The sequence below is a fragment of the Microtus oregoni genome, unplaced genomic scaffold (assembly GCF_018167655.1).
Source record: "Microtus oregoni isolate MIOR12 unplaced genomic scaffold, Mior012 000007F_ref0000211, whole genome shotgun sequence".
Classification (NCBI taxonomy): Eukaryota; Metazoa; Chordata; class Mammalia; order Rodentia; family Cricetidae; genus Microtus; species Microtus oregoni.
The window spans coordinates 19,707,433-19,732,514 of NW_024543066.1; the positions used below are offsets into that span (position 1 = coordinate 19,707,433).

Sequence of the window (25,082 nt, forward strand, 5' to 3'; positions counted from 1 at the left end):
GGCTACGAATGTCAGGTGAAGCATAGATGTGTTTTGTTTGTTTAGATTTGGGACCATTCTCCAGATAATTCATCATGTAAATATAGAGGCATACGAAAATTTATGCAAATAAACAAAAATCTTAGCAGAAGGAGGGGCAATGTCCCATACTGAAACATTCCTTGTTCCAAAAACATTTGGGGTATGAAATTCTTTCTTTCTTTCTTTCTTTCTTTCTTTCTTTCTTTCTTTCCTTCCTTCCTTCCTTCTTTTCTCTCTCTCTCTCTTTTTTCTTCTCTCTTCTTTTTTTTTCTTTTTTTTCCGAGACAGGGTTTCTCTGTGTAACAGCCCTGGCTCTCCTGGAACTTGCTTTGTAGACCAGGCTGCCTCGAACTCACAGAGATCTGCCTGCCTCTGCCTCCGGAGTGCTGGGATTAAAGGCGTGCGCCACTACTGCCCCACTGGGGTATGAAATTCTTAGCCTCGACTAAATTACAGCTCAGCAAACAATTCGGCATTAATAAGACTGCAAAGAAAACAAGCAAGTAGTTAGGTTGAAACTTAGGAAGAGAGTTGTCTCTAGGCAGAGGTGAGGCATGGTGAGAGGGCAGGAGATGGGCCCTCAATGGTCTCAGATCTATTCTAGTTCTTAATCTTGGTGACCGATGTTTTACCTGCCTGTTCATACTCAGTCACTAGTTTAAATTCTAGAGTTATCACACACATATGCACACATATATACATGCATGCACGCGTGCACCCACGCACGCATGCAAGTTTGGACTTGCAATACATGATCAACTTTAAGTCGCAATCACATTTGTTGGGCTCCCTGCCTTGGAGCCCTCTAATGCCTGCCTGGAGTAGGTGTTTCCTGCCGCCGGTGGGGGTGGGGTTGTTTCCGGGAAAGTGGGTCTGCTGCTGGCCTTGACCTTGCTGCTGTGTTTCATTCACAGCAACACAAGCCAGAGGCTGAGCCTTTCCTTTCCCGTGACCGGCTTCCCTACTGTGAACCTCGTGGGAACTTGCCCACATATTCGTGATAATCATGTATGTGCTTCTCAGTGGAGCTTTTGCCTGCAGAACTAACTCTTACGAAAGTACTTTCCAGCCTCTAGACTTCCTTAATCTTATCTGATTTCTTTGAGATAGCTGCAGGTTTGCCTTTCTTCTGGGACACGCCCACCTTGAGGAACTATGTGCAGGCAGTTGCTCCCACATGGCAGGCCAATCAGGAAGCTGGTGTCTTTTTCATAAACACTCAGACACATATACCATGCTCAGGGGTGGGGATGTGACTTCTGTCTTCAGAGAGCACACTGACCTAGTGCTTCAGGCAAGCACCACGTTTGCAAACAAACCAGAAATAGGAACCAGAATGGAAGTTAAAAAAAAAATAAGTCCAAACAGGAACCCCAGATCATGTGGTTCTGCCATAGCCAGACTGTTTCCCAATTGTGCCCTTGGCATGCAGTCTGCTTCCCCAGCATTTCCCATGAAAGTCTGACATCTCAAAAGCTCCCTTTAGCCCTGGGCTTTTGGAAATGTGTTCATGTACACACACTCACAGGCACAGTCAGGCACACACACACACACACACACACACAGACGCACGCACGTGCACATGAGCACACACACACACATAGAGGCCCAGACAGGTACATACACACACACACAGACAGATGTACACACACACACACACACACACACACACACACACACACACACACAGATGTACACACACACACACACACACACACACACACCATTTCTGCTTTGGTTGCCTGTGCTCATTCTAGACACTGAGAAAGGCCAACTGTTGATGCTAACACCACTGGAAAAAAAAATTGCTTTTATCTTAAAATCACTTTCTATTTTGGGCGTTTTTTTTGCTGTTTGCTTTGTTTCATTCTTTCTCTCTTTTTTTTTTTTCCCTCTGCCAATCTGAGAATGATGTTTCATCAGAAAACCACTGTCTGAGAATCTATCAGGAACATATTATCACATGAAGATGAAAGAAAACGGCCTTGAAGCGAGCTCACTCGTGGGAAGAATTCTGGTGGGCTTTTCTCTATCGTGGACAACTCTCTCATCCCAGGCACCCGGGAGACGACGGGGTTGAACCTTGCCATGCCAGCCTGTGCTAAGCAACATGGCTGGGCTCTGCTGTTAGGAACTGCGGCCTTCTGCCCCTCGTCCTGATTGTCCCCAGCCAGCCATACCTTTCCCCAATGGCCACCTCTCCTATAGAACGATTGCCTTCCAGTTCTCACCACTCTCAATATAATCTGGGGAACTGGGACCTTTTTTAATGTCCTCTGGAGAGATCTGAGTAATGATTAAGCTTTGAAGCCGTTGCCCCAGTTCACACCACAGTCACACCCCGGACTGACTGCGGGACTGTGGGCCAATTCCTGGACTCCTCTGTACTGCCATGTTTTCCTATCTGTGCACGGGGGCAATGACTGTCATAGCGTTACTGTAAGGATCAGTAAGGAGAGCGAGAGAAGGTTCCAGATGCTTTACAGATATTAATACACAGGAACTTGGTGGACAGCAAGTGCTCAATGAGCGCTCCGAATAGTGGAAAAGGCGGAAGTTCTCTGATTGAAATCCTGAAGGAAAGTCACCCTCACATGGCTTCTGCAAATATTCAACACTCTACAGACAGGACCTGGTTTCATGCCAGAAAATAAGACCCGGATGAACTCCCAAGCTGCAGTCCAAATTCTTGGCCCCAGGAAAACACCAGAGCGAAATGGCAACCGTCTTGGTCTCGCCATAGCGGCACCTGTTTCAGCCCTTGCTCTGTCCCTCAGTGGCTGGGTCCCTGGGCTTCCTCAGCTGGAAGCAATAGAGGAGTGGCTTCCAGAAGAAATGGTTGAATGCTGTTGGGACGAGGGACATGTCTGCCCTTAAAAGCCCTTGCCCACGCCACTTGCAAAGGAAGACCCCAGTGAAATTTCAAGCCAGAAAAATTACTAAGTTCTCTTTGCCACATATAGCAACTGGGTCATCAGAGAGTCATGAAGGCATAAAGCAGAAAAGAGTAACCCTGTTTACCCACACAGCTCTGGGCTCTGGCCTCCCTTCCCAGCCAGAAAGCAGGTCACACTTGACTGTTTTCAGTCGGGGCCATCACTGTGTTAGCTTTGCCATTCAAAGCAGAATAGAAGTTTCCCTTCAGAAAGGCACCTTATCTTCTCCTCTTTCCCCGGCCATCCTCGGATAAGCACCAAGAAACCATGCTGAAGAAAGTGGAGGTCACTCTCCATCCATCACCACCCTCCTTACTGAGACAAAGGTCAAGGCGTGGATGCTCTTCGACATCCACCAAAAGGAACCTCTTCCAGCAGCTGTCCCCAAAGAGGACACCCTGTCTGCCCATCCCCCTCTGGCATCAAGAAACACTGCTGATATCTCTGATGCCATAGGAAAGGCACCCAGATACCTTTGATGCCATGGTATAGGTCCTCATCCAGAGAGATCAAAAGTACCTTCCAGACCTAAGAGACAGGGATAACGGGAGAATGCCGGTGATAGTTCTGTAGGTGAACAAAACCATCTGCACAAATGACTTCTGAGGAACCAATAGGCCGGGACAATGTAAAAGGAACCCTGAGATCCCACCAGAGAGGAGCTTATCATTACAAGACAGACAGAAGCTGCTCATGAAGCAAAGTCATGCTGCCTCCTGGCCTGGCATGACCAGGAAGAGGGGGACCATACTTTCCTAGCGTCACATTCGTCCGGGATTTCCTTTAATCCTGGGCAAGCGACTACCCTGCTTGTCACATAAACTGGAGGCCTTACTTCAGAATGCAAGGGTTAGGAATGGGCTGGTGGGTTCTGCCAGTCTGGTTAGGACCAAGAAGAGGGGATGTTTATCCCTCACTCACATGCGTCGCTCCCAGTGGAGCTGACGTTTCAGGCCACGTACTGTGGCAATCAATAATGGCAAGGCAAGAAATGGGACGCTGGGAAAAGGCTTGAGGCTTCCTCAAGGGTGGATCCTCTTCTAGTTTGGTGCAGATCTGCAAGTGACTTGGCGTCGGGCTGTTGTTATCAAGGAGCCATCAAGAGGAGGGAGGAAGAAACCAGGAGAAAGGAAGGAAGATGAAGGGAAGGAGAAGGAACAGAGGGGCCTGCAGCCGCCTCACAGAGAAGCCTCTATCATCCATCCATGGCTTCAGAGCTGTCCTCTCCTCCCTTCCTGTGCAGTCTCTTCTCACTCTCCAAGGCCCCCACATCACTGGTCCTACGGCATCTTGTTAGAGGATTTCCGTTCCCAGGAAACATTGCTGCAGTGAAAACTCGGTGTGATGAGAGTTACAACCTACTTGCAATCTCATACATGTCTCCAGAGCTCCAAACCACATATCCCACAGGAGCCATCTGTCTCCCTTCCTTAATCAGCTCTCCGTTGACCAGGGACATCTGCTGTCCTCTGGGCTCTGCTAGCAGCACTGAGATACGATCATGTCAGTCCCATCCCGATGGCAGCCCTGGGCCTGATGAGATTATGGTTCCGTGCCTAAGTTTCAGGCTGATACATGCCTTCTCCTGCCCGTCACCTGCCCCAGGACGTTGGGCTCAGCCTGGTTTGGTTCGGCAGAGCTCAGACACTCTTGAACCCTCCACACACCTCCTTCTCACACAGAGTTTCCCTCTACCTGCGCCACTTCTGATCTTAGATCTGAATGCTTCTTCAGAGAAACATAAAAAGGTGCACGGGCCAAGGCCGCCAGAGCAGAAACTCACCGGTAAGTGCCCAAGGAGAGGTGTGATACTGTCGGAGACATAGATAATGCTGCCATCTGTTGTCACCGCGATGATGAAGCCATCTAATGCCTGGGGGAAAAATGCAACATTTGAAAGCTTTTTAGAGATGCTTTTATGGAAGAACATGATACTGAAGCGAAGGGTCCACCTTTTATGACGCTGGCTTTGTTTCCCAATCAATCCTCAGACTGTTTCTGTGAAGGACCTCACAGCACTTTCCCGCCTTACACACAGGATGGTTTTGCACACCGTTTGTCCAGCTCAGGCAAAGTGTTTGTAAAATCACTGCAGGTTCGGTGAAAAAGTTCACCTATTGGTATCACAAAACGAAACGCAGCTGTGGAAACTGCTTCAGCTGGTTTCATGGCAGGCACGTTACTGAGCTGAATCAGAATGTCGTGTTACCACTTCACGGCATCAGCAACAGGCCACAGTCCCCAGGCCCTGCCCCTAACGTCATTGTGTGCTCAGGAGCAAATGAACATTTCCTGCAAGGTATGGAGAAAGATTACCTCACAAACAGAAACGTGTGCCGGCAGGCCAAACAGGTCTCTGTGGGAAACTGAGGAATGAACTTGCGAAAGCCTGAGCAAACTTGTGTGGTTGACATAAGCCCGCCATGTCAAGGACCCTAGTGCCTCAGGACTACGGGAAAATGGCAAAGCCTTCCTTTCCTATCCAAGTGAAAACATCGATAGTGTGTGTAGAAAATGTCCATTGTGGCCCTGGCCCCCACCCTCAATGGATGTGTAAGGCCTGAAGACTGCTCCCCACCAGAGACTGCTCCTACCAAGATTAGCCAAACCTGCCTCTTTGTTCAGCTATATGCAATAATCCTGCCTCCCTGTTCAACTGCATAATAAACACACCGAGCTTCTCGGGTGCTGCAACTTCTACGTCAGGCAGCCCAGTCCACCCAGTCCCAGTTTTTCTGTCCACCTGTCTCTCTGTGTGTCTCTTTTTCATTCCCTTGCTGCCCCCGTCAAGTTCATCCCTGGAGCCGTGCTGGGTAAGGCAGACCTCCATCAGCATCTGTAGTAATATGAGCAGCGGGGCTGTGTCCCCAGCACCCCAGCCACCCATATGGCTAGCTTATGCCCCGAAATAACAACACACAAACTGTATTCTTTTAAACACTGCTTGGCTCATTTCTATCTAGCCTCTTCTAGGCTAATTCTCACATATTAATTTAGCCCATTTCTAATCATCTATGTTGCACCCCAAGGTGCGCTTACCCGGAAGATTCTAGCCTACGTCCATCCTGGGTCGGAGCTGAATGGCTTCTGTCTCAGAGAGCAGAGCTATCACGTCTACCCAGGAGAGGGGAGCATGGCGTTCCCAGCACCCCGGCCGCCTGTATTACTACAAGCATCCATGGCCACAGAAGTAGCCACCGAAGGAAGAACATTGTGATGGCGGTAGGCTGTAATCCTAGCACTTGGGAGGCTGAGGCAGGAGGATAGTGAAACTTGTTTTTAATCCCTACTGCCTCCAAAAGGAATCACCTTGTTCCACCAGGCTGGGTGGGAGTGGGGACTTTATAACTAACTCATCCAGACACAAGTGTTTTTCAAACATCTAAAAATTCCATGTACGTAGAAGCGTCTATACCGTCCGCTAAAGTTACTGGGCTTTGCTCTTTCTCACCATCAAAAACTGAGTGTATTCACAGATGTGAGATGACCACCAGCTCACTGACCTTATGCACAAAGTATGTAAGACCCACATTGAATCTCTATGTGAACAATTCTTGCCGTGGTTCTGGAAATCCCATAGCCACACTTCGTGTGGTACAACAGAACCACAATGTGCCCCTCTTCATGGAAGGGGGATTTCCACAGGTCCTGGAGGCTTAACCACATCGCATATTACAGAGAGATGAAATTATCTACAGACTCCTGATTCTGGTAGAACAGTCTTTGCATTCTCTGGGGCAGTGCATGGGCTAAGAGAAAGAACTGCTAAAACTTTCCTGAAAAACCTTGAATTCTCCAAACCTTGGCCAGCAAGAAATTCTCTCCTTTACAGGCTTGAGAGATGTCTCAGTAGGCAAAGCACTTGTTTTTGCAGAGGACATGGGCTTGGTGCCCAACACTTAGATGGTGGCTTTGAGACAGCCTGTAACTCCGGTTCTAAGGTATCCAGGGTCTTTTTCTGACATCTCTGAACATCAGGTACCCATGCTATGTCTATACATACATGTAGGTGAAAAACTTACACACATAAAAATAAAAGAGATATATCCAAAAGGGGTGGGAAAGAAAGACAGAAAAGAAAAAAAGGGAAATTTCCATCTTTTTGAGTCATTTCTCCGAGTGCTTTGGCCACAGTCTTACACTCTACCAGAGATGCTGGGCTCTAACTGGGCCATTTTTTTTCTTTTGTACTTCACAACAGTGTGAGTCTTGAAATCTGGTTCTGTGCCCCTTTGACAGATGGTAGGAAGAAAGAAAGATTCATACTTGGAGACACTAGAGATTCCCTAGGGGCATATGTGTTCCCAGCCAGGTTGGGTCCCCATGGAAGTAGACGGAATCTCCTGGCTAGGAAGGACATGCTCTCTGAAAGAGGGGAATGTGCCGTAGGGATGGGACAAACCCTAGGAAAAAGTTGTTCCGTGGAAACTCATGAATCAACTGAAGGGGCACATTGAAGCGTTCGGACCATCAGGGAGGAGAAATCAGATGGTTCTGCTGAGACAGTCCCAGATCTGTGTCTTTTGAAGGGCAACATTCTGGAAGAGAAGCTCAACTTAGCTAGACACCTGCACTAGGTGGTAGACATCTAACTCAGAGCTGCCTTCCGTGGACCAGGGCTGGGTAACATTCAACTCAAAGCTGCTTTCCATGGACCAGGGCTGGGTGGACATCTAACTCAGAGCTGCCTTCCGTGGACCAGGGCGGGCAGGGATGAATGCAGACCCACGTCATGCATCTAGTCTTCCGCTCTATCTGCTTCAAGGACTCTCATCTGAGACAGCCACATAAGGGCATTAAGATTATTCACATTAATCTAAAATCTTTTTCTAGAAATGCTAGTTCTGATGGCTAGACCTTCCTTCCCGACATGAATTTATCAACAATTTTAAAACTTCACAGAAGCTTTGTTCTGTGAAATTCTTCGGACACTATGAAACTCACTGGATAAAACAAAAAGGTTGTTTTAACAGGCTCTTAAAAAGTGGCTGATTCCAGAGGGCTATATGTTTTTTTAACTTCTTTTCCGTAGGAATTAAGAGATAAATCAATTCCTGTAAAGCGGCATAATGATGCATTAAATTAACATTCTATTTCACAAGCTGCTTTAAATTTAACATACTTAAAATACATTGCTTCTGCGGAAAGTTCTGTATTTTCTTTAAATATAGTTCCCATGCAGAGTTAAGTAGCTTTCATTTGCTGCAAATGTTCATTAATGCATTTATGTTTCATAATATTTAGACATCTTTATTCTGGCATTTTCTTATTCCAGTACTTTCTGTTTTCTGCATAGATAATCTATGGAAATTGAAGTTTACATCAGTGTTATATAGGCACAGGGAGGAGCTATAGACGGACTTATCCTAACAATCCACCCTCTGAAGCCTCAGCCGGGAGCCATTCACGGTCATTGCACCCAGGTGGAACTTCCCTCCGCTGGACTTTCTGTCCCACGTCTCAGTCAAGTCCCGTCTGGTTCTGTCCGTCTGATGGCCTTTGGCATGCACCTCCAGTAAACCCCCCAAGTCAGAAGTCAGTATCTGCTGGTGCTTTGTAGAGGCGTAATCAGTCCTGAGGACTTTAAGCCCTCTGTGACAATTTCAAGGACGCTGTTGGAGGTTATTACTTCAGCAGCAGCAAGCCATTCGCCTCAACTTGGTCTTTCAGGGAAACTCAGTGACTGGACCAGATGAAGGAGCATAGTCATGTTATACAAAGAGGGCATGGTTTGGGTGGGAGGCACAGGTCACCGTGACTGACATCCACATAAATGTTAATGTACTATGAGCCCAGGCTTAAAACATACTTTTCAAAGACTTATTTGCCAATGTGTGTGTCCACTAAGGAGGAAATTACAACCTTGGCATTCTGCAGAGGGGCTTGTCTGTCACGATCTTCTATTCCTCTTCACGCTGTCTTCTTCCGCCGCTTACTCCTGGTTCATGCTCTATGCCCCTTCTTTGGAGACAACAAAGAGGGCCTGTCCTGCACTCAGTGAGGTCATAGATAGCACCCCACCACTTCCAGTTTGGGAACGCTTGCTTAGGTGGCCCAACTCAGTAGCCAAAGCATAAACAATAACAGGCAGAGTCCCAGCAGTATCTGTTCCAAAGCTTATTTCCAAGGCTTTGAGCAGTTATTTCTTCAGGCATGAGAACTAACAGGAATCAGCAGCTGCATTTTAATTTTTAACTTACTAAACTCTTTAACCTATCAAGGACATGTATGTGTGAATACATATGAATGTCTGTGTATGTGACGGTATATGTATGGGCACGCGCATGCATGTGAGCGCTCGTGTGAGTACATATATGTGAATACATATTCATGTGCATGTGTGTGAATATAGATTCATATCTGTATGAGTGCATATTACATGTGTGTGAGTGCGTGGGCATATATGTGAATATATGAGCACATCAGTGATCAGCCTTGGGTGTTGTTCTTCAGGGACCATTCGCTTTGATTCTTTTGATTGAGACAGGGTTTCTCTTTTGTCCTGGGGCTCACCATGTAGACTAGGTTGGCTGGCTAGGCAGCTAGTCCTATAGATCTGCCTGTCTCCACCTCTCAAATGCTGGAATCAGAAATGTGTGCATTGTTAAAAACGTGGCTTCTGAGGACCAAAATCAAGTCCTCATGCCTATAAGGCACGAGCTTTACTGACTGAGTTACTTCCTTCCTTTTTGTTTGTTTGCTCATTTGTTTTGCTGTGGTGGTGGTTATCGTTACTGTTTTCAGACAAAGGCCTCGGGTATGTGTATCTCAGGTTGGTCTCAAACTTGCTAAGTAACAGAGTATGGCCTCGAACTTCTGATTCTTCAGCATCCGCCTCTAGAGTGCTGAGATAAAAGGCGTGTGCCACCACGGGACTTTGTGTCCGTTCTGTAAGTGTCCCCCCAATTCATTCCCCATTCTACCCCCAGCTTTAGTAAGCTGACTTGAAAGTACACTTTACCTCCAACATCAGCTGGGTGAATTCTTCGTTACTGAGGAACGAAGGCTTCCAGTCTTGCTGAACGTCACAGATTTCCGTTTGGGCTGAGACTTCTAAAACAAAAAAAATCAAGAAAAGAAACGCATACATAAGCCTTCACATTCAAGGCACCTCGAATCTGGAATTCATAAATGAAGCACATGTCTCTCCTATGTTATTTTGTGTAAATCTTTAATTAAAGAAAGCCATGGGCAGATGCTAGGCTTGGCTTCCAAACTCTGAGGACTGTGGATATAATGGGATGAAAAAACACTTCTGATGGTGTCACAGCCTTTAACGACAACATGGAGAAGAGAATATCCCATTGTGAGCACAGGTAGAGCAGAGTGCCTGCCACTGCCGTGCCCTTGACTCTTATGTGACAAAGCTGGAGCAGCGAGGATTAGGCAGCCTGCACCCTCAAGGGAAGGAACAAAGACCAATGTGGTGGTGTCTTGTCAAGTTACTTATCCATGGTCAAAGCAGAGAATAAACACTTCTGAAATCTAGGAGTGTCAAAATCCAAGGGCCAGGGGTAGAGCTCACCGGCTAGAGAGTGTGCTTCCCATATGTGTGGTCCTGGATTCTGTTCCCAGCACTTAAAAAAAATTCCAGAAACACCACAGGCTTACAGTAAATAAGCCCACTGTATCACATAGGACGGAAGTCATTTCTCACCCTCTCATCATTACTGAGCAACAGTTCGTTAGAGAGACACTCATTATTCAGCTGGGCCTCTGTGGGGTGCAGGCCTCACACCTGCTAGGGAGGCACCTGGCTCACAGCTCCTGTCCTCCTCCCACGGAGCTGCTTTCAGGTTCTGAGTTTACGGTTCTCAAAACTCTTTTTGTTGTTATTACTCTAATCTATTCTCTGTCACGATGGTGACCTGATGGCCTGGTTCACACCTGTCAATTGGATTCTCACTGGCCCAGGTAGGACTCTTTAAACACCTTAGCTTTTTCTACACTTAAATTTTGTTCTATTATTAAATTACCTCGCTATTACCACGGACACTATAAACATGATAGCGTATCTGTTTGGCTTTCCTTATTTATCCTCTATCTTAAACCAACATTTCCCTCACTTACGTCAAGACCAATGCAAATGTAAGACTATACCGCTTACCCCGCGCGGGGAATAATACTAACCTGTGGGACGACTTCCTGCAGAAAGCGGATTGTGCAGGCAGAGAACCCGCCCGTTGTACACAGGGAAGATTTCACGGTTGTTTTCCTTAGCACCCTTTTACATGCTGAGCACTAAATCCAGAACCTCACACATGCCAGGCACACACTGTTGATGAGCAACACCCAACACCTGCACCCATGATCTTGGCAATCTCTCCCCCATGGAGAGGGAGTTGAGTCCTCTCTCTGAATGAGTCTAAATGGATTCACTAGTTACTCATGGAGAAAGAGGGTGGGAAGTGCCAAGTTACGAATGAGACTAGACCTTGACTCATCCCCCGTCCCCAGTGTCCCTGTGAGAAGCAAGGTCTCCTGGGAAGTTTTCTCCCTCCTAAATGCCTGAAAGAACATGTTGCTGTCGTTGTTAGACAAACTTGGGCTGTCCATCATGTATTGCTGTTTCAGTTAGGATTTCTGTTGCTGCAATGAAACACCATGACCAAAAAGCAAGTTGGGAGGAAAGGGCTTATTTGGCTTACAGTTCCATATCACTGTCCATTACTGAAGGAAGTCAGGACAGGAACTCAAACAGGGTAGGCACCTGGAGGCAGGAACTTAGGCAGAAGCCATGGAGGGGTGCTGCTTACTGTCTTGATTCCCGTAGCTTGCTCAGTCTGCTTTCTTATAGAACCCAGGACCAGTGCAGGGACAACTCCATGAGTTGAGTCTTCTCCATCAGTCACTAATTAAGAAAATGCCTCCAGTCAGATCTTAGGGAGGTGTTTTCTCAATTGAAGTATTCTCCTTTGAGATAACTCTAGCTTATGCAAGTTGACATAAGACTTGTCAGCACAGAGGTCTTAAGAGCTTGCAGAAGGACTTCAAAGAGACTTTGTTAACTGAGCACAGGAGGAGATCTGGAAGAGACCATGTGGGCTGTGAGGCCGTCCATTCACATCCATGGCAAGGGCTGCCCCACAGTGCTAGGCTGCACGACACACATAGTGAAATGTAGTCTGGGAAGCAGAGAGAGGGTGCTACACAAAGCTAGGCTAAGAGGTCATCTTGGGACTGTCAAGTTGATGCAACGGAGTGAGGCAGAACTCCCAGGGCTTGACACAAATCATTGCTATAGCCTAATCCCTCAGAAAAGGCAGATTGAGCATGCTATAAGGAGCAAACCAGCAAGTAGCAACCCTTCATGGCTTCTATATCAGTTCCTGCCTCCAGGTTCCTGCTTTGAGTTCCTGTCCTGACTTCCTTCAGTGATGAAAAGTTGATATGGAAGTGTAAGTCAAATAAACCCTTTCCTCCCCAACTTGCTTTTTGGTCATGGTGTTTCATCTCAGCAATAGAAACTCTAACTAAGGCATTCGGTAGGGTTCTTGCCTTGCAAGCACAGATACCTGGGTTTTATCCTCAAAATTCACAAAAACATTTGGGCATGGTGGTGTGCATTTGTGAGCTCAGCCCTGAGGTGGGAGGGGCAGGCATAGGCAGATCCTCAGGGCTTGTTGGTTAGCCTTCCTAGCTTACTTCAGACCAGTGAGGAACCATGTATCCAAAAAAAAGGTGGAAAGCACCTGAATAATGAGACTCAAGATTGTCCTTTGGTATCTACATGATGCACACACACATATGTGCATACCTGCACACATATGCATCGTATGCACAAGTGCATACATGGACAAATTAGCACTCTTTCCTTGAACTGGCACCAGCAGGCTCCAAGCATACTGCTGGGGAGCTACCCCAAGGTTCTGGTTATCTTATCCATGGAGTGGATTATTCTCAAAGTTCCTTGGGTGATTCTCATGGGCAGCCAAGGTTGAGAAGCAATTATCCGAGTGGGTATACTAACACACATGACTACAGTGCAGCTATGACAGACGATTCTCCAGGAGCCCTGGGCATTACACCTTGTAGAGAATAGTAGAAGGGGACTTAAGAACAGGGCTCTGTAAGGCAGGCTGCTGGGTTTAAAGACAGCATCTTCCTGGCTGTCTGACTTAGGGAAATTAACCTCTTCTACATCAATTGCTTCTCCTTTGCCATGAGACTTTGCATAAAGCACTGTTGTAAAGTTTAGAGGCACTGAAGGGAAACTGGCTCTCTGGGAGCCCTGAGTTAACACAGAAGGAAAGTCACAATTCCACTCTGTCGCCTGGACCTGTGGAGATCATGTGTACATGGAAAGTGACTGTATTGCCTTTTCACCTTAAGCCACAGTCTGGTGCGAGCACCCCATTTCTGTGTGAAATTTACCATGGATCTCCCTCCCCTTATTCTAAATGGGGAATCTCAGAAACATGTGATTCTGCATAACTCTGACTGCACATAGATAGTCCTGCAGACAGGTCTTGCCTCATGAAAAGGCGAGCCTGGAGAGGCTCTCCTGGTGTCAGGAAGCTCACTGCTGCTGATCTGGCCTGTCTGGGGTCCAGAGGAGGGAATCTGGTAACTCTGCAGTGGACAGAGAGCGGCATAAATGTCACGCCGATGAACTTGATCCCAGCTGTCCTATTTAACAGCTGTCCTGCTTCTCCGTGGCACTGACCTAGTTCAAGTAATTTGTACAACATATCTTGGCAATCAAGCCAACCTGCTATTTCACTTGGCTACAGTGTTACTTAGGAAATAGAAGTATTCTGATCAAACTATCAGGGTGATAGAACTGTTGCCATTCAGCTTGTGTGGTCTTCCCCCGACTTTGAACAAAAGTAATTAACACATTCTTTACTCTCTCTTACAGCAACTCCAAGATGAAAGACAGCCTGTCACCGCTGTCAACGATGGTAACAGGAATATACAATTCTCAAGGAAATAATGAAAGAATGACATGTATAAGGACACTCTCCCATGTCCCAGCACTACTTCCTGCGGTGATTCCATCTTGTCTAAGACACGTCCAGAGGAAAGCAGGGATGTGAAGCTCAGGATGTAGTCATCTCGTCTGTGATTTGGACTTTCCCTGATTTTATTTTGTTTGGTATCACAGGCCAAAAGACTTTTTTCTTTCCAGGCTTGTGAGTGGCTCCTGATTCCTCTCAACTATTCTATGACCTTTTTCTTATTTATTTTCATCATTGTGGCTTTGGATACCGTTCAAAGTGAGTGGCAGAATTGGTGCGATCAAGCACAAAGGGGTAAGAGCACCGAGGGAGGATAATCTGAGAAAAACGCGTGTTCCAGGATGGCATCGCGTGGTGACATCATGTGACAGGACAGTCTCTGCCAAAGACAGGGGGAGGGGAGTATGAATGGACTTTGTGATCCCAACTAAGATCCCACAGGGCAGAAATGGCTTCAAGTGTGGAGGCAGAACAAATGTCACACGTGGGGAAAGATGTCCCATTAGGGGCAGGTACTGGGGGAGTTTCAAGGGTTTATGACAAAGGCAGACACATAGTGAATGCCACCTGTGCAGGCTGTGGGCCACCTGTGAGGCTGCTCTCAAGTCTCCCCTCAGGATGATAAAGTCTTTTGTAGTGTGACTGTCTTCTCCCCAACTGGACATAGAGCTTTTTTTTTTTTTTCGGCGAATCCAGAGCCTTTGGAGGGGAGCTCATGGGTGATGACCCTGTGATAACAGGAAGAGGGCTGCCCTGCCTGACACACTCATCACCCGTGGGAAGGGCAAGCGGGAATAGATATAGCAAGAAGTGCGACCTTTACCGTTGTGTTTCTGCAAGAATCCGATGACCTTCTCCAGCACGGTCGTCTTGTCCATTTTCCGCGTGTTGCCCGGGAGCATGGAGCTGAGCTCTTTGATGAGCACATTGAATTGGTCCCGGCGCTTCTTCTCAGACTTGTTTCTAGAGGCTCTGGAAGTGCACAAAACACAGGTGACTAGAACGTTCCACTCCACGAAGGTTCTGTTCTGTAAACGGGTGCCTCCTCTCTCAGAGCGCGTTCTGCAGAGAGCACCCGACTGAAAAGACTCCCATGGAGGTGAGGTTGGCCACAGCTCAGAGCTGAGTAATGGGGCGAGAAACATGTTTTGCTAGACTTCTGGCCACAAAGAGAGACGGCATTAATAATAAGCAAGTTCTGACTCACATACAAAACCTTACATGGCTTAGCTCCACTGACAGATACAGCCTCCCAACTTCACAGAGCTTTAAAGCTCCAGGAAGCAAATTGCACGCTGTTTACCAGGATCAACTCTGAGAGCCCCTGGTGAGGATCCAATCCTATTTCCTCTAGCCCAAAGCACCCAGCATCATGCCAAGTCATGAGGTGTGGCAGGGTTTTCTGGCTGTACCACTCATGCACATGTCCTGGCCCGTGCCCCAAGAACCACCATCCTGTTGGAGGGGTAAAGCTGTCTCGGCACAGCCTGTGAGCCATGCAGATCCAGGGTGATGGATGACAGACACTGCGGTCCTGTTTGTCAAGTGGTTGGTGAGCCGTGGAAAATAGAACACTCATCGCTCTTCAGCCTGCTATGGAAGAAGCTCAGACGGATGTTCCTAAGTCAAACTGGGCTGCTAAAGCCAGATATTGTATGACTCCAACTGTACGAACTTCTGGAAAAGGTGAAATGCCAGAGGTGGTAGAGTAATCCTGGCTCACCAAGGCTCACGGTGAGGGATGTCTGGGCACAGCACAGAGGGTTTGGGGGGCAGCGACACAGCCGTGTCTGATACCACCATGGCAGGCATATGACACCATACTTCTGCAAACACATAGAACATGCAGCACCAAGAAGGGCCCCCAATGTAAACCATAGGAGATCGAGACATGCCAAGGAGTGTCACCAACTGTGACAGGTATGCCTACCACTCATCCGGAGGGCGTGCACAGCAAGGAAATTCGTGTGGATGCAGGACAAGGACTATATGGGAAACCTCTATCCTTCCCATCCATTTTTTTTTCTTTGGTTGTTGGACTACAAGATGAAGTCTGCTTTCAAAAGGACATTCTACACTGGGTGTCTGTAGAAGAGATGAAAGCAAGGCTACCCAGGTTGAGGGCCTCTGAGGAACCCCAGGCTTTGAAGGATTTAGAACAGGGAATCTGGGTTTGGAGCTGTCCTAACAAGAGGAATAAGGAACACGTGGTAGAAGGACTCCCTACCCCTCAAAGCTTAGGAAGCAGGCCTATGGTGGAGTCTTGAGCCTCAATGACACACAATCAGCTTATGGCACTAGGGAGACGGCTCAGCAATACAGAGCACTGTTTTTTTTTTCTTCCAAAGGATCCAGGTTTGATTCCCAGCACCTACATGGTAACTCATAACCAGCTGTAACACCTCCAGTTTCAGGAGATCTGATATCCTCTCCTGGCCTCTGTGGGCACCAGGCACAAAAGTAGTACACAGATATATATGCACACAAAAGGCCATGCACACTAAAAATGAATAAATAAAAGAATTGAACTGATTCTGAGGTGATCCACGGCTGGGAAAGCTGCCCCACCCCTCCCAAGTATACCCAAGATGAACTTTTAACAGAGAGCCAGCTCACTGATGGAAATGGAAACCCCTACGTGTGGTCTGCCTACTGGTCCATGTACTTCAGGATCTGAGGGTCACAATTCCTAGGGGAGTTAATCCTGTTATCAGGAGGCTATTGGCGAATTATGGTTAGGACAGAAAATTTTGGTGGATAGTGGCTCACCTCTCTTGGGGCAGGTATTAACACCTACAGGTATTAGTACCGTTTCCCCAAAGAGCCCACTGAAACATAAGAACACACCTCAAATACCCTTTCCCCGGATGCCACCATAGTTTAGCCACTTTGTTTGCCTCAAACATCCACATCATTTCAAAAACACAGACGCAGTCCGGTTCCCCTGATTCTGTCTCAGGCGGGGCTATTTCCCGACCACATCTTAACAACTCTCCAAAGCTCAACTCAGTGCGTGATCTCTAGGCGTTTCTAAGGGGTCCTTTCTTCCTCTGATGTCTCCTTCCTTCTTGCCTGGTCTTGGTTTTGGGAGTAAGGGATTTCTGCAAAGGTCTCATTTCTGACCAAGCCACTGTCTTCTTGTCACAGATCAGTGGCCAGCGTGGTGAAATGCGGAGGCTCTTCATTGCTCAGGGTAAAAGGCCCAGTGTTCAAATGCATGAGACAGAAGAAAGAGACACTTTCACTTGCTGAGTGGCTATGTATTATAAATCATTTTTAGCCTAGATTTTAAAGAGTGACACGCAACCTCCTCAGCCAAAAAAAGCTCTGCTCTTGTCCTAGTTTGCCCGTTATAAATTATTTGTGAGCTGATAACACCAGCTCATTACTGCTCCGCTCTCATCTTCAATGGGCGTAACGACAATGAACGCGGCCTGGCAGAGAATCCGATGGAGGCTCTTATCGTTAGTGACAGGAACACAAGCTTGCTTCCATTGGCCTCCGCCTGGGATGCACCGCAGTGCACCCTGGAAATCGGTCAATGACAGCTGGATCTGCAGCTCAGAGGCAAGAGGAAGCCAAGAGCCTGGGATGACCTTGTTTCCAGTAATGAGCACTGCTTAGACTGAGGATCTGGGACAACAGGTTGGATGACACTGGGACACTTGGCCTCCGGGATTTTTGAAAACATTATCTGCATGCCACGAAATGCATCCATGTAAAGCGCGCGGTTTAATGAGTCTTTGTAATTGTTGACTGCCACCAACACGAGAGAGACAACCGCTTCATCTCAAGGGATTTTTTTCCCCCAGCTTCTTCTTTTTGTTTTTCCCCAACCGCAGCCGCTTCATTTTGCATTTTGTGTTAATGGAATCCTAAGTCTTGGGCCTTCATTTAGCATACCTTTTGGGACTCCTGCACATGGCTGCACAGACTGACAGCTCTATTTCTACTCTCTAGTATTGCTTTGTGTAGATATGCCATGCTTGGCGTGTGTCCAGTTTGAGGGTATCATGAATTGGGAGTGTGGAGGTAGCTCTGTGAGGGAAAGACACTTGCTGCCAAGCCCGGTTACCTGAGTTTGATCCTCAGGACCCACATGGTAAAATGGGAGAGGTGACTCCTACAAGTTGTCCCCTGACCTCCACACATGTGCATACCCAATACATACACCATAAAAAAAGATGCTGTCATTGCTTTTTTTTTTCTTTCTGCTGAGTAATACTCCGTTGTGTAAATGTATCATATTTTCTTTATCCATTCTTTGGTTGGGGGCGTCTATGTTGTTTCCAGGTTCTGGTTATTTTGAATAACACTGCTATGAACATAGTTGAGCAAGTATTTTTGTGGTACGATTGAGCATCATTTGGGTATATGCCCAAGAGTGGTATTGTTGGGTCTTGAGGTAAATTGATCCCCAGTTTTCTGAGAAATTGCCATACTGATTCCAAAGTGGCTGTACAAGTTTGCACTCCCACCAGCAGTGGTATAAAAATAAATGTAGCAACAATAATAAAAGAAAACTAGGCAGGCATAGTAGCATGCACCTATAATCCCAGTACTCAGGAGGCTGGAATTAGACGACCATGAGTTTCAGGCTGGCCTGGGGTTCATAGCAAGAAGCTATCTCAAAACACCAAACAAAATGAATTAACCCCAAACGAACAAACAGGACTGGAGAGATGGCTTAGTGGAGAAAGAACTGGCTATACAAGTGTGAGGACTGGGGTTGGATCCCCAGCTCCCACATCAAACCTGGAAGGCTTGACAGTGTCTCTACAATCCCAGACTCAGGAGGTGGAGACAGGGGATCCTTGGAACAAGAGGGCTAGTGGAGTAGCCTATTGACAAGTGAGAGATTCTGTCTCAATAATAGGGTGAAGAGTAATCGAAGAAGGCACCTAATATCAACCTCTGGCCTCCATAAGGATGTGCACATTTGCAAACACGCATACACACATACATGCCCCAACTACCCATCCCAATGCAACGGAAACAACAACAAAATCTAAACAATGCACTCTGAACATTTGTCTCTACATGCCTTTAAGCAGAGGTAGGGATTCATTCTCTTGGGCAAATGCAGAGGCATAAAACTGTCGGGTCATTTGACAAATATTGTCACATGAAGTTGGCTATAGCAGGGCTTTATTTCTATCGGGAACAAATGAGATTCCTACTTGCCACCATCTTTGCCGACACTTGGGACTGTCAATTTTTACCACTGAAGTGTGATTTTATTGTGGTTTGGAGTTACCTTTTTCTAATGAGTGGTGACACTAAAAATCTCTTTGTATGCTTTATGGCCGTTAATATGTCTTCTTTAGGAAGAATTATTCAATTATGCCTTTATAAGTAACTGTGTTGTCTTATGGGGGGGACAGAGACAAGAGATGACAGAGACAGCAGAATGGAGGATAAAGGAGATGCCTCTGTGTTGACACATACCCTCAGGAACCAGTCTTTGGCTTTGGAATGAAGGTCCCAGGATACCTTTTGTGAAATGTCCATCATTTGAACATCTTGAGGAGCTTGAGTTTGGTTTCATAGGCCTCATTTGTTGGGTACTTATGACTTAAGAGGTGCTATGTGGTTCTTGACATACAGTTGCATGCCACATAAGGTTTCCATTAACAAAACATCACACACCAGGCACATAAGAGTTTCACAGAGCAGAACAATTGTAGTTGCCCATTGATCTCACAACATCACAGTTCAATACGTTGCTCGTGTGATTCTGACAGCACTGGTATAAATAAACCTACTGTGCACTCAGGCGCCTAAAAATCCAACATGAACAACCATGCGTAGGAACTAATATTTATGAAAAAATAGTCGCGTTATCGGTTTGTGTATTAGCTGCATTTTAAATCGTCATAGAGGTTTATACGCCTACTTCTGAAAACATGTTGACAGAAAACAGGGCACAAGTTCCATCAGCAGCAACAATGTCATACATCTGCTTATCAGGTTTCTTGAAGGCATCATTTTCTCTTGTGCTTGATTCAACCTCATAGCATTTTATTTATTGTAGTCCTAAGAGCAGTAGGGTATGGCATGCACATAGGTATATATGCCATACATATATATGTCATATATATATGTATGTATATATATATATATATGACATAGATATCTCTATCACTACATCTGTATCTATATCAACAGCCTAGGCGAGCAGAAGTACATGCCGTCTGAGTTTGTACATGGTATAGTCTATGATGCCTGCAGAGATGACAAAATCACCATATGATTCATTTCTCAGAGCCTATTTCTGTCAGTAAGAGGCACACGGCCATGCTGAGGCTTTCATGCTTACAAATGACCCTATTAGGTAGGTGCTATTCATCTTCCCATTGCAGAAGCCAAAGCACGGAGAGAGTGTGTAACTTGTCACTCTCACACATTGGGGTCAGTGGCAATGCAGGCTGGCGTAGGCATCAATGCGTGAAACCCAGTACACCCCTGCCTCTTTCTGCAGCTCCCCTTGGCCATGTGGCATCATCTGCTAAGAAGCCACATACCCCGTGTTCCGGGAGCCCAGAGCGGAGGGTGACTAATGCCGATAGCTTGTGGTTCATTCATAGCACAGGAATGAAACACACGCCCTACAGAAGACAGCCTTGTAGACAGTCTGTGTTCCCCTTCGGGACTGGATATTATAGAAAACCGAGCAGAGTGTGACTCCAGTTCTAGCTCCTTAAGGAGTAGCCTTTCCATGGCTGTGGTCACCTGTGGTCACATTGTACTGTTGTGGTCACCTGTGGGCAAGTGCATTGCTGTTAAACTATAATATTTCCATGTTATTTTTAGACAGACTCAGGCTTGTCTTTCTCTGTCCTGGAAGTCGGTCACGCTCTGACTCTTGGACACAGAAATGTAGGGGTCTGTTCCCAGTTAGAGACTCGAATGTCCATTCAGAACTGCCGCTTCCTGCTTCGGCAATGAGGCAGGTGACACTTCTCTCATCCTGAGCTCCCAAAGGAGGACACCTAATAGCAAGAATCTTGGTAGGATAGTATGGAGAGGTGGTGGCATCCTTAGGAGGTAGGGACTAACGGTAGAGTATTAGGCCATCACCCTGAGAAGAAAATTAAGATTTCTTCTGATAGGAGTGAATTAGCTACCACATGGGTTGGTTGCTATGCAGCAAGTTTGTTTTCTTAATTTACTCTTGTCCCTCCCTGTCGTGATATTATATTTGTATTTTAATAAATAAAGCTTGCCTGAAGGTCAGTGCAAAGCAGCCACACTAGTCAGCCATAGAGGCCGGGCATTGGTGATGCATGCCTTTAATCCCAGCAGCCACACTAGTCAGCCATACAGGCCGGGCAGTGGTGGCACACACCTTTAATCCCAGCAGCTACACTAGTCAGCCATAGAGGCCGGGCAGTGGTGATGCATGCCTTTAATCCCAGCAGCTACACTAGTTAGCCACAGAGGCCAGGCAGTGGTGGCACACACCTTTAATCCCAGCAGCTACACTAGTCAGCCATAGAGGCCGGGCATTGGTGATGCATGCCTTTAATCCCAGCACTAGAGGGGCATATAAGATGGGATGAGACAGGAACTCGTCCTCTTTTAGTCTGACGATTTCACAGAGGTAAGAGCTCTCTAGTGGCTTGGCTGCTTTGCTTTTCTGATCTTCAGGTTGAACCCCAATATCTGTCTCTAGGTTTTTATTATTCATGCTACACCGCCCCCACCCTCACACATGCTCAGTTACCCACCATGAAGTCCTCACCAGAAGCTAATGTTAGCATCATATTATCAGACTTCAGGGAACGTAAGCCAAAGGAACCTCTTTTCTTAAAGACTCTAATGTAGGCATTTTGTTACAACAAGGCAAAATGCACTGAGACTCATTTTAGGATTCTGACGTGAGAGATATAAGGCTCCCTCAGATGTTACAATTAGAAACAGGAAATAATATCATTCCATCACGTAACGAGGAAGAGGCAAAAAGATAAACAAGTCTTGACATGTGACTCCAAGAAGGATTTATACTTTCCTTTTTAGATTGGAGCAGGAATGTCTTGGGGAGTGTTGCCAGTGTGATCCAGTTTGGGAAACCAGCCAAACGGATACCAAGTCTACCCAGCTTGGGCAGTATAGGAATGGGTTTAAAATGAGATTCAGTGTACATTGGGAAGGATTTTATCCTCTTCACCGGGAAGGAAAACACCATGACTAGCTTCTTTCTGTCTCAGCTCGTTCATGAGGAAGAAGCCATTGATGAAACCAGGCCTATTGTCTACCTAGAATGTTTGGACACAGGAACCTGTTGGAGGAATTTGCCATTGAGGCCAAGTTCATTTTTAAATATTCTGTCTTCTGCACTGTGGAGGAAGTGATGACCCCATATGGGGGCTTCCTGAGAAGCCGTGATTCGCCTTTGATTGCACAGACAGAGAATCTAGGGGTTCCAGGACCATCAGCGGGGTGGCAGTAATACAGGGCTGGCTGACAGGAAGAAAGATTCCTGTTACAGAGAGCACTGTTGATATCTTTCATCTCAAGCATATGGATGTTACAGAACATAACATCCAACCAGATATCCAGATAGCCAAGACCTTTACAGAGGGCGCTAAACCAGATTAGCCTTCCTGTACAAATCCTGCCAGGTCTGATACCTATCCCCAGATAGGAAACTCACACATGGATATAAGGTAAAGACCAAGAGGCCCTTCTTGACTAGTCTACTTTGTATAAGTTCATGTTAGGCCATCTCAAAACCAGGACTGATAGTAATAGAAGAAAGCAGTGTAAATACTGTCACAGGTTGCTAGAGAAAAGACCCAGGAGGCAGTGAGCAAAAGTCACACAGGACTCCAGGGTGTTTCTGTGCAGGCTCAGAATATAGCTATTACCCTGTGCTGGCATCAAGGATGCCAAGTGGTGAGCCCTCAGAAACCACAAGGAGCTGATTTTTGTTTTGGGGGAGAACGTTGAATGCCCAACCCTAGGTGGACCATTTATCTTTTACAGCTGTAGCCACTTCATCAAGATGGGCAAAAAAGCTAGCCCATGGCTGGAGGGAAGCATGACTGAGTGGTTTAAGTCTCCGATGGGCACCATCTGGTCCCACAGCATACACATAATAAGCAGGTTTTTGCAAATGCCAAGAAGAGTTGGGCACCTGCTTCAGGCAATGGGGGAAAGCCTGGCATATCATGGGAAGGCTCTTACTATCACCCAGAATGGAGTCATCAGGTTCTGGGGTGAGTTTGGCTACCTGTCCACTGAATGGAACAGTCCTCCACCATCTGGTGAGCTGCGTTTCAAATGCCAGAGGGCTGTGGAAACCCTGACCACTATTCCGCTGTGATTTGTGTCTGAAGTGGATGACCCTCCCTTTCCAGCTGAGCTCAGTAGGAGAGTTTGCCCTAGTACCTGAGTTTGCTCAGGGAACCATGATTTTGAACAAGACTAGTGTGGGGCTTCTGAACAGAAGCAGAAGACTCACCTGGGACATTTAATAGGACCCAAAGACACAGAAAGAAGCAGAAGCAGCTGGTGGAGAAAATTCACCAACAGCAAGAACTGTTGGAGGCCATACTAATCCCCTCCCAAGCTGATATGAAGACATTACCTTTTGAAATGACCATCGGGCCCTCCAATGAAGAACCTAAGTGGAGACCTCAGCATCCTGTCAACTCCTTTACTGCCGGAGACCAAGAATGTTCTGAGAATATTCCATCCTACACAAGCTCCCAACACAACCAACCAATTCTGAAAGGCCCTGGTCGCCAGTAGTGTCCCCAAGCCTTCTGCTCTGATACCCCAACTAGAGGCCAGTACCTTCAGGCTGTTCCAGGCATCTGAGGTACCCCTGAGGTTTGAAAATCCTTCTGTCAAGACTGTACTCTGGCCCATGCCCTTGAGTGTAGACCACTACTGTCTTAACTCTTCAGTTTCAAGAGACTTCAGGCAAGCACTCAGATAGTTAGGGCAAGAGGACACAGTGCACTTGAGAGGGCTCAGAAGGATAAAGGGTGTGTGTGGAGAGGCGTGCGAACAGGGAGTGGTGTGTAGACCATGTCACAGTCACGGAAGCAGCAGGAACGGGGTACTGTGGAAGTTTAAGTCTAATGACATGCCCACAACCACTGGGTTGAGACAGTCAGTGATGATGTTTGGTTGATAAGGTCACCTCCAGAGTATCAGAAGCCTGGCAGGCAAAAAGAGGGTGAAGGAACAAGAGTTCATAGTGGTCCAGCCTTGTTGGAGCCCTCTGCCTCCGGAGCCCCTGCCTTCAATTATCCCCACATGAGTCTGATACCACTGCTGTAAGCATCATTAACATCGCGGTACAGCCTCTTTAGGACTGCTTATGGTATTCCTGCACCACGTTTCCTCATCTCCAAGGTGCTGAGTGAATTCAGAACTCACTATGAATTCAGAATATCTTTTACTTTGAAGGATACTTCAAGTCATATGCGGCAGGGCCACAGGAACTGACCCTTCCACCAGAGGTGTGCCAAATTGCTGGCCAAGGCCTTAGAGAAGAGCCCTGGACACATTCCAGATAAAACTCAGTGAGATGAGCTGAGGACCAGTACCCTGATTCCTGCAAAAGAACAGGAGGAATCTGTGGTCCACCTTGGGCTTACTCCCCACCAGAGAGCTTTATGAGGTTTAGCAGGCTGGCCTCATACCAGACAGACCAAACTGGACTCTGTCCCTTGCTCATCTATTTTCTTGTGCAGAACCAGCCTTTGAGAATCTTCCAAGCCATAAAATGAGATCCAACCGTGTTGGCAGAACAGTTGGAGGCAAGGTGTTGAAACTGGTGAGGGCACCAGGAAGAGGCAGGAAGGATGCAAGTGTGTGGCGGTGAGCAGACACAGAAGGATTAAGGGGAGCCCCGTGCAAAGACCACCCCAGGGTTAGTCTCCAGGGTTACTGCTGTTTGTTATTCTCCAGAGTCAGCCCTAACTCCTGCCATTGGTCCTCCAGGCTTCAGGGGTTTCTAAATGAAGGAGCCCCTGTCCAGTCTCATTTGCTGAGGTAAGCGGCTTAGTCACTGTTCCATTGCTGTGAAGAGACGTCACAACCACAGCAACTCTTATGAAAGAAAGCATTTAGCTGGGTCTCCCTGACGGTTTTCAGAGGTTTCGTCCTTGGTTATCACGGTGTGGAGCATGGTGGCGAGTGTGGTGCT

At 46.9% G+C, this 25,082-nt stretch overlaps 1 protein-coding gene across 2 annotated transcripts in view; it reads right to left on the reverse strand.

The window, feature by feature from the left end:
* Positions 1–25,082, reverse strand: part of Npas2 (neuronal PAS domain protein 2) — a 179,764-nt gene that overhangs the window by 66,919 nt on the left and 87,763 nt on the right. For both annotated transcript variants that reach the window (XM_041655918.1, XM_041655917.1), the window contains exons 3-5: positions 14,742–14,890; positions 9,919–10,010; positions 4,741–4,830 (exon numbers count right to left, since the gene is read on the reverse strand). In XM_041655918.1, the coding sequence (XP_041511852.1) occupies positions 4,741–4,830; positions 9,919–10,010; positions 14,742–14,890 (331 nt within the window). The remainder of the gene's footprint in view (positions 1–4,740; positions 4,831–9,918; positions 10,011–14,741; positions 14,891–25,082) is intronic.